General features: G+C 43.4%; 1 protein-coding gene across 1 annotated transcript; it reads left to right on the plus strand.

Moving 5' to 3' along the window:
* The first annotated feature begins 2,469 nt into the window (after positions 1-2,469).
* On the plus strand, positions 2,470-9,752 carry LOC306792452 (transmembrane protein 230-like). The gene is made up of 4 exons (XM_079289577.1): positions 2,470-2,592; positions 5,892-5,999; positions 6,407-6,529; positions 8,869-9,752. Exons 2-4 carry the CDS (start codon positions 5,898-5,900, stop codon positions 9,007-9,009), a joined length of 366 nt encoding a protein of 121 aa, XP_079145703.1. The 5' UTR covers positions 2,470-2,592; positions 5,892-5,897; the 3' UTR covers positions 9,010-9,752.
* The last annotated feature ends 351 nt before the right edge of the window (positions 9,753-10,103 follow it).

Genomic DNA, 10,103 nt, shown 5'->3' on the forward strand with positions numbered 1-10,103 from the left:
TCTCTCATAATGAGTTGGATGAATTGCAATGCAATTCTGTGCAGACGTTCGTGTCCCCATTAGGAGGATTTGTATTCACTTTGGCAATCCCATAACGTTTCATGCGGCACCATCATCATCTTAACATTTGAATGTGTCCAATCGGTTCGTGACTGAACACCTGCAAAACAAATGACACTCCCATCAGCCTCAGCTGCTTCGCGTGTGCCCCACTCACAAGGTGAAAACAATACCAGACGTACGCTGTCGAGTTTCAGACAGTGGCCTCTAACATTGGGGGAAAAAGAAAATTTCGCTGGGTGGAAACTTCACCGTTATTTTGCATATAAAGCAATAAAGGGGAATAACAACACTGTACAGTGGAAGTTATCACAAAGCACGATGGTTTACGCACTTATTAAAGATTATTCTTTTTGCCAAGAGGCATCTCTGCATGAAAAGACAAATGTCTGGTTTAATAGAGGACAAACGGGGAAATCTGCATGTAGGTTCATTTATTTTAATTAATGGTTATTGCTGCTGCTCCAAGTTAATATTCGTCCTTGGATGATGACAGAATGTTCACAGCTGGCAGGACTTGCACTGCGATGGCGTGAGGTTGTTAATTTTTTCTGCTTTACTTATAAAATATTTAGCATTCTTCTTTTCTCTTGTCTTTGGGGGTTATCCAAAAGTAACGTAAAGCAATCAAGTGACGTTGCTTTAATATTTTGGTACTTGAATTAGGTTACTTTAGTTAAATGCCCTTGATAGTCTGCAAAGGCTGTGACGATTCGTTTAGCTGCGAAGCAACCATTCATCATATTTTTCCTCAGTTGATATGATTTGATTGGAGCACAAACTGCATTTATTCTAATCTGATTGATACATGTTAATATGTCTGTAGGCTATAATTCGAGATTGTTGTTCTATGGAGATTTGTTGCAGACACAAGATAATATGGTAAATAATGAACCTCTATGCTGCTGCACAGAGCATTCACTTCTCATGACACAAAGTAGCTCACTGCAAGATGATGGAGGTTCCATACAGAACACATCTGTTTTCTATCCCAGAGCTTCAAAATACAAAAGAGTTTGTGTGGGTTTAACGAGAGAGTCGTCCTTTCATTTGCACAAATGAAGTTGTCACAGTACAAAGAATACAAATCTGGTGTAAATAGAAAATGTATGTTTTCTCTCACAGCTCTTTTGCAGCTTCAAAAACATTGGTAACATCATCATCTTATAAAAATCCACTAATAACAACAGTTTTTTTTTTCATGCGGCACCATCATCATCTTAACATTTTAATGTGTCCAATCGGTTCGTGACTGAACACCTGCAAAACAAATGACACTCCCATCAGCCTCAGCTACTTCGCGTGTGCCCCACTACCAAGGTGAAAACAATACCAGACATACGCTGTCGAGTTTCAGACACAACAGGCAATCCACTTAGAGAGCTCAAAGGGAAGGATCTTTATTTCTGAAAGTGCAGTGCCATTTACTTTCCACTTAACCAAACAGCTGCAGAGCCAATCAGCAAATAGACTGGAATGTGATTACAAAGTTTAAAGTAAAATAAATAGGCATGAAGCTTCAAAAGAAAAAGAAAAAAAGAGTGCGATTGAAATCTAACAAAAAGAAAAACAGCATTGACAAACACAAGGACACATGTCTGGAATTTTGAGTGCAGGGTGAAGATGCATAGCCTTCAGTTACGGTACATTTGTTTGTCTTCAGGTTCTCTGCACAAGTTTGTGGGCTTACATGAATCTAATTAAACACAGCAAGCAAGGACACCATGTACTGTATGCAGCACCCATAGTTTAAGCTCAGGGTCTTTTAAAAAGAAAGCAAACTAAATTGCGCATTGCTGAAAATGTTTGAATCTGTCAATATTCTGTAATTCGCTGAAGGACATGTGAAGAAGACCAGTGAAAGACCACGGAGAGGAGAGTGGCCAGAGAAGACAACACACAGAAGTCCTGGACGCAAAGACAAATCCCACAATAAGAACTTCTGTTTATTATTCTGTTATTATTGTAGTTTTGAAATAAAGTATTTGATAACCAACTACATAAAGAACATAAAGTCTATTCATCAACTATTGTGCTGAAGTGCAGTTTTTGAACTTTAAGTCTTATCATTTACTTTACACTTTTCTAAATAATAATACAAGATAATGCTATTTTATATAAACCTGGCACAACATTAACTTGCTTTCGTTTTCATTAACAATAACATTCCATTGATAATATTTAACCAATCAAACAGTAGCAATATTATGGTGAATCAGGCTATTTTGCTGCAAAACGTCCACCTCTGCACTTTTAATGCAGTGGATTTCTTGATGAATATTTGTACTGCGTGGGATCTGATTATCAGCCCACTCTGATCGGCCACAATATGGATGGAAAACCTGGACATGAAGCCTGTGAACTTCATCAGGACAAGGACCAGGAGAATATTTCTGTGCGCATGCGCAATGGTCGAAAACAAGGAAGTTGACGCAGATTTCCATCAATGAAAACAAAGTAGATGTGGCACCGCAGAGGAGCAGTCCGCCACAGATAACGACACCGACGGTGTCAATTAAACCTCCAGTGAAGGTAAGAGGTGACCGAGCAGAAGAAACGAGCTTTTCATCAAAGCTGTTCGCGTTTGCCGTGTTACGCTAGCTCGAGTTTGATAGCGTAACTTCAAAGAAGCTAATGCTCCAGCTAATTAGGTATGGGAAGAAGTAAACAAAGCAGGTTAGCTAAGTTCCCCCAGCAGTGAACAGCTTCGTCTGGACTTGTGCGCTGGACAAAAATAAACTCTGCTGCATCACGTGTTTAATGCACAGGAGCTGCTTGTTTATTAGCCTGTAATTAGCCATGTGTGACGTTACATGGTTTAACCTAGATAACACGAGAAGGATTGTGAATTTAAACGTTACACTTGTGAGCGTGCTGCAAAACTATTCACGTTTACTTTTCCTGTGGATGTTTTAGTAGTAATAGTATGCGTCTTTATGTGACGACACAGTAAGACATGATACAGCTGCAGGAAAGTATACAGTAGGAAATTACACCGGAACACCATGCTCGTACATTAACGGTACACAGCTCATTGACAGGGGATACAGTGGTGAACTATAATAAGTACCATAAAGGTATAAGTGCCATATGCAAAACCTGTCACGCATTAAAAGATTAAACGAGTTTAACGTAAGCCAGGGTTTTACTGCGTTGAGCGCAGTACAACAACCCCATATATGACTTCAGTGCTGTACAAATGCTGATTCAAGGGTGTGGTAATGGAGTAGAAATACAAAATCCTTGCATTGTGTATCAATAATAATACAATTAAAAAATACATATAAATACATTAGCCAAATAAATATCTTTAAATCATACCATAAAATGTGTGTGTGCAGTGGTAGGATGTATGGGCGACCAAGAATAACTATCTATATATATATATATATATATATATATATATATATATATATATATATATATATATATATATATATATATATATAAATAATACATGCATGTTCACAAATAAAGAATACTTCCGTACCGGCTCGCTGAATGGTTTGGTGAGTATGAAAATTCTGTCAACACAATGTATTTAGTAAACGGTAAGCTAAAAATAAAAAAGTGCAAAGGTTGTTTGAATAAATATGGAATGACTAATGTAGCTGGTTGATTCATTCACATGAGGTGGGCGGACATGACAGCAGGCTACACACAGTGTGCTTATATTCTGACAGTGATGATAATACATGTTTAAATAAAAACAGCGTGTATTTACATGACAAAACATCGGCTGTAATTGAGCGGTACAGCGGTATGTTAGTGTTACAGCGGTATTGTTAGTGTTCCTTTGTGACAGGTGTTTAGTGTTCATCAGGGTAACGGCCTGTGGAAACAAACTGTTCTTGTGTCTGGTTGCGTTGGCGTATGGCGCTCTGCAGCCCCCATCAGACGGGAGGAGTTGGAACAGCTTGTGACCAGGTTGTGAAGGGTCTGCAGGGATGGAGGTGTGTACGTCCTGGCAGTGATTTCTTTCCTGCACTCCTCCCGACTGTTCGCTGTAGTCTGTACCCTGTCCCGTTTGGCGGCTGATTGGAAACCACACGGTGATGGATGTGCAGAGAACAGAGTGAATCACTGCAGTGTAAAATTCGATCGGCAGGTTGAACTTGCTGAGGTGGCGCAAGGACTAATCCTCTGCTGGGCCTCTTTTCTGATGGTGTCCAAGCTGTGAGCCTGTGAGAGAAACCTGAAGGCTTCCGCAGCAGACACACAGTGTTCCAATACCAACAGTACCAAAGCCTCACCTGCTGCCTCCCCTCTGTCAGGACGTTTGTGATAAACCGACGGATGGGTGAGTTTGGGGCAGAGCATGTCTGGGATGTTGGTGTTGAACGCCGAGCTGTGGAGGTCCCAGATCCGTGCATTCTGTATGTCCCTGCATGGTGCTGCAGGATGTAGGGCAGTCCCACGTTGAGAGCATCATCCGCTGACCTGTTTGCCCGGCAGGCTAACTGCAGGGGGGGTCCAGCAGGGGTCCTGTGATGCTCTTCAAGTGGCCCTGCTCCAGTCTCTCGAAGGATGGCGTGACCACACACGTCTGAGCGACAGACCTGCAGTCATTCAATTCTGTGATGGAGGGTTTCTCGGGGACCGGGATGATAGTGGAGCTTTTGAAGCAGAGGGCGGGGGAGGGGGGGGGGGACTTCACAGGACTCCAGTGATCTATTAAAGATCTGTGTGAAGATCCGGGGCCAGCTGGTCAGCACAGACCCTCAGAAAGGAGCCGTCTGGGCCGACGCCTTCCTGATCTTCTGTCTCGACACACATCGTGATGTGACTGTGCGTTCGTCAAACTTGCAGTGAAGCACATTCAGGTCGTTGTCAAGTTGACGGTTGTCCACAGTTTGTTGGGGGGGGGGGGGCTCTTATAATTAGGGTTGTCCTGCAGGCCTCTTCACAATGTCAGTGACTTCATACAGGTCTGTAGCAACAGCATCAAAAACAATTGAACATCATCAACAACAACTGATCAGGGAACAGCCTTTGGTAGAAACAATCTTGAGGAGAAGTATTTGCACAAAAGGTTCCGTCTCCCTTAAACCAGCCCAGATGAATACTGATGAACACTCCCACGTATTTGTAGCTATCGAAGCCGCGCATGTTTTTCTCAGATGAGACGGGGACATCCAGAAAAGCTCTCGTAAACACTTTCCTCCATTTTCGCTAAATCCACAGCGTTCCCTTTCTGCAGCGAGCGCTTCGACTTCACAAGAGCCATAACCTGGAGCTCTCCTCCATTCGAAGGGCTCTGTGGCGAATGTATATGACGGCTGCCGGCAACACAACAGAATGTTTCTGAAAAGCTCATCTGTGTGCTCTGTTCAAGCTGGAACAACAGTTTTTATTCCTGGGTTTAGTCTGCTGGGGGGGGGGGGGGGTTCTCAAGTGCAACTATTCACAGAGCCAAATATCTCCAGCATAAACAAAACTCAGGTGTTGTGGTAATTTTCTTCTTTCTTCCTCTGTGTGCACACATGGAATAAATAGTCCCCGATCGAGGCAGGTTTTGTAGAAAAGCAGAACGATCAGAAGTTACACTGAACCTCTCAGACAGCGTGCTGCAAACTTCTCATTTTTCCAATAAAGGCGTTCAACAGTAACGGCCAGTGGCCTGGCCCTTGTTCCAGGGAAAGTGGACGTCGGAAAGTTGTGTCCGGCGCTGAATGGAAAAGGCCAGTTCAGGGCTTACATTTTCCAGCTGAAGCGACACTGGAGATGACAAGAGGGGATGAGCACCTTCTGCTGAAAAACTGATCTCAGCACAGGTTACAGCAGTCAAAGACAGTCTGAATGATTGCCTCTCTGTCTCTCCGTCCTAACAGCGCCGAATGAAGGAGCCCAGAGGGAATATGTTGGGTGTTGGAATATCTAACAACAAGGTCAAGTATTCACGGCTGGCTGCCGATGACGACGGTTACATAGACTTACAGGTGAGAGCTGTGGTTTGGCCAGGAGCCTGGTAATTATGAACCCTAATAGCTGTATTAGGGTTCATAATTACCAGGCTCTTTAGGCAATTTGAAATAAATCCATATTAATGACTTCCTGGTGATGTGCCAAAAGCCTTCTGTGATTATACCAGAGAGATTACACCAGCTGTTAGTCTGATACAACTTTTCCTGTTTTGTGTCCGTTTACAGTATTTGCTCGCGGTTAACGTCGGCTGATTTTGTTTTGACGCAAAGCGAAATGATTGTAATATTCGTAATGAAAGTGCAGCACTTACAAATGTTGAGGCAAGCCACAGTTTCTGCTATGATTAAACATAATGGTGAAAAAAAACCCACTTAAATGTCTTGTGTTTTGTGTTTTTGTCCAACAATTGAACGCTTCACAGTTCAAGAAAAGCCCACCGAAGGTCCCGTACAAGGCGATCGCTCTGGCGATATTCCTCTTTCTGATTGGCTCCCTGCTGATAATCTTCGGGGCCCTTCTCCTGTCAGGAATCATAAAGGTCGAGGTGAGTTTTGGTCAGTTAACGCAATACAGTCTGTTCAAAGTGGCAAATTACATCGGCGGGTCTCGCATCCAGATGTGTTGTCAGTACACTTGGACTGCACTTGAAATGTGTCTTTAGTATATCAATTGAAAAACAATTTCTTGGTCTGTTGCCAAAGAGCTTATTGTGAGGCCTGTCACATTCCCCCATAATGTTTGGGTTCCTTAAAACTGACAGTAAATACCACGTCAGGCTTGTTCTCCTGAAAATCCATTTGTGACTGAAATGTTTCTGTCTGAGCCGCCCGCCTCCTGTCTGCTCCGAGTCTATCTCCCGCTTGGAAGGTGCATCTATTTTTATATTGCTCCTATGTGTGAACTAAAGACGCTCTTTGATTTACCGCTTCTGTTTTTAATTATAAAATGTGTCGCCAAGCACAGGCAGGTAACAAAACCCACCCACCAACACCTCCAAGGCTCATCAACTAACGCATTATAATACATGTTAATCCGTTCAAAAACTCAATTTGTGTGTGCCAGCTTGGCCTCGGTGCAGTGTATTTTGTTACCTTTAGACAGAGCCAGGCTACCTGTGTCTTTGTGCTAAGCTAAGCTGCCGGTCATATTCACCACAAAGGCATGAGAGTGGTATCACTCTTCTCCAGTGGTGTAAGGTAGCTACGAAGGGCCCTAGTACGCGCTCGCTACCAGTTATTAAGCGCGCACACACAAACGCACACACACATGAAGGGCCTTGTCTCCCTCTCTATGAGACCCCCCCCCCCTTCCCTTTGTTACAATATGATTTTTAAGGAATATAACCATGTTTTTCTACAAGTGATGATTCGATGTGAAATGCTGTCTAAACATAAGCAGCCGTACAAGAAAGTTGTATCACTAAAATATCCGAATATCTGCAACATTTCTACTTCAATGTCGGAGCAGTAAACGAGGCAGCTAATCTGACCTTTGAAGCCAGATCTGAGCCAGATCTGAGCTCTTGACAGTTTGGTGCTCCAGCATGAAAACATTTCAGTCAGTAAACGTGTCTCGGTGTGATACCCAGCCCTCGTTTTGACACATCTACAGAGCCGACACGGCCTCCAGAATGTCAACTCATGCAGTGATTAAAACACTCGCGTCGAGCTAATCTCGTTTTTAAAATTCTGTAGTTGAACTGTTGTCCCGGCATTTTATTGCCCTGCTGCCAGTTTTCTGCTGCGCTCTCATTTTTCCTGGCCCTCGCCGGTCTTATGTGTGTGTGTGTGTGTTTGAATATAACTAATGGTTTTGATATGTCCTAGCTCGGAGTGCCAACTCCGGTAGATCCCCTGCTGCGGTTTCTGCTTCCTGGCGTCATGACTCTACGCCGGCACATATTGTATTTGCAATTATCAGTGGGAGGTTAATGGGAATGTGTGTTTGTGTTTTTTTGTTTTTTTCCCCACCCAGTCTGCAGATTGTATTTGCAGAAAATTGGATCTGCCATGAAGGCAGCATCAGAGTGTTTCAGCAGTCTTCTTGCCAATTAGCCGACGCAAGTTGAAATAGCATATCTAATAGCACACGTTACACACGGTTCAAGCTGTGGATAGACGCAGGTTCCAACGCAAGGCCTTGTGGGAGCTTTGGGTTGAAAGAAAGTTGTTTCATTGTTTTTTGATTTTGGCTGTAGTGTGTGTGTGTGTCTATTGGTGGACTGGAGCAATATCAAGGTCTTCAGCACAGAGCGCTGTGAGAAGACATTTTGAACACACTCAACTATTGCAGTGGCAAATGAAAGGGAAATTAAACCCATGTTGAAACACATAACCTTTGGCTTTACTGAAATGACTTATTTATGACGCCAAACAAAGTTCAGGAAGACAAATAAAAAGGACCAGTTCCCCAAAATGACACAAAAAAAGTGCCTTTAGTCAAAAACAATTCTCAGAATCAGAAGAATCCCTCTCAGACCACAGCAACTCAGTGCACAAGGCTGCCATCTGGTGGTGAAATGAAACACCTGTGCCCCCCCCCCCCCCTGTAAGTGAGATGACTAATGATTCACAGGGAACCAGATCTCAGACAGATGAAGTCATCACGTCCGCGCGCCTGCTGCGCACCGTTTCCTCATTCAGAGCATGTTTTGAGTCGTGCTGGCAGGCGACGTGGAGATGAGAATGTTAAAGCCCGATGCGGTGCTTCTTTCATCACCAACTACGGGTATTCCTGCCTTTTGATGTTTGCGAGTAAACACGGAGTCTCGTTCACACTTAAAAGTAGATAAATTACCCCCAAGCTTTTGAAACACAATGTCTTCTTGTAACCCCTCATCACAGACTCACTCCCACCTCCTGCTCTTCTTTGTTATGTTCTCAGCACCCGGACCGCACCATTCCTGTCATCATCATAGGACTGCTCGTTTTCCTCCCTGGCTTTTACCATTTGAGAATCGCCTACTACGCTGCAAAGGGTTACCGGGGTTACTCCTACGACGACATCCCAGATTTTGGCGACTGAGCCGAGCGGCAGCTGCTGATTGGTGGAGAGGCCCCCTCCATTACTTTGTACACCTTTAGACCGTTGCCTGCTGTTTTACTTTGAGTTTCTGGATGAATGTAGCAAATGTGGCAAAACTTCACCTCCCTCTTCTGCCGTGGAGACTTTCAAAGTGTTTGCTGATTTGTATTATTGTTCTTTGTTGTTTATTCAATGCTCTCTGTTGTATTATCCTCCACACAAAACAGCTGGGTGAACCTTAGAGGCTTTATATGCTCAACTTCATTAACAGTGAACCAAACGCTTAATGAGCAGAGAACCTGTCGCTCGCAGCAGCCTCATTCACGAAACACGCTAATGAAACCTCGGCTGACCGGGGAGACATTTGTGGAGACCACACAGAGGCCTTTGACTTACTACTGCTGGAGAGTCCACTGGCTGGACGGCCGAGACGCGTTGTGTTCTTTGCACAGTTGCACAGCTCATTCACTGTGTATCTTAAACAAATATTTATTTGTGGCCGTAGTCCATATGATTTTATGCAAAGCTGGCCGGGGGGCTGTATTTCTCCCGAAGGATTATATTTGCAGTACTATCCAAAGATTGTATACTTTTGTCTATTTTTGACAGGAATGTATTACTCTCCGTATGAAGTATTGCTGTTTGTGCACATTCATTTGGTTTTGAAATATCACAGAAAGATGTATTTTTTACGTGCTTGATGAAGAAATAAATATGAATAAAAGTCAAAATCTGATCTAGAATCTGAACGTGTTGTTACTGTGGTTCTGGATTGCACTGAGGAACGTGATTCTGATGGCAGACTGTGGCGATAAATTGGAAATTAATCCATTCAGGTAACAAGGAAACGGTCAGGTGGGGGTTTTACACAGTCAAACCCAGAGCATCCTGTCACTGTCGACTACTGTCTGGTATGGAAACACGTCTGTGCACACAGCAAAGAAATCAAAGAGCATAAGCTGCAAACAAGCCTCTGTAAACACAGAAAGCACCGTCTCACGAGAAAAACCTCTGAATCTTTTCCAGTGCCGTCGCTAAAAACACAAGTCGGCTTAATTGTGAATATGTATGGAGTATGCTCTGCCCTTTATGGT

The sequence above is a fragment of the Melanostigma gelatinosum genome, assembly GCF_949748355.1.
Source record: "Melanostigma gelatinosum genome assembly, chromosome: 18".
Taxonomy (NCBI): domain Eukaryota; kingdom Metazoa; phylum Chordata; class Actinopteri; order Perciformes; family Zoarcidae; genus Melanostigma; species Melanostigma gelatinosum.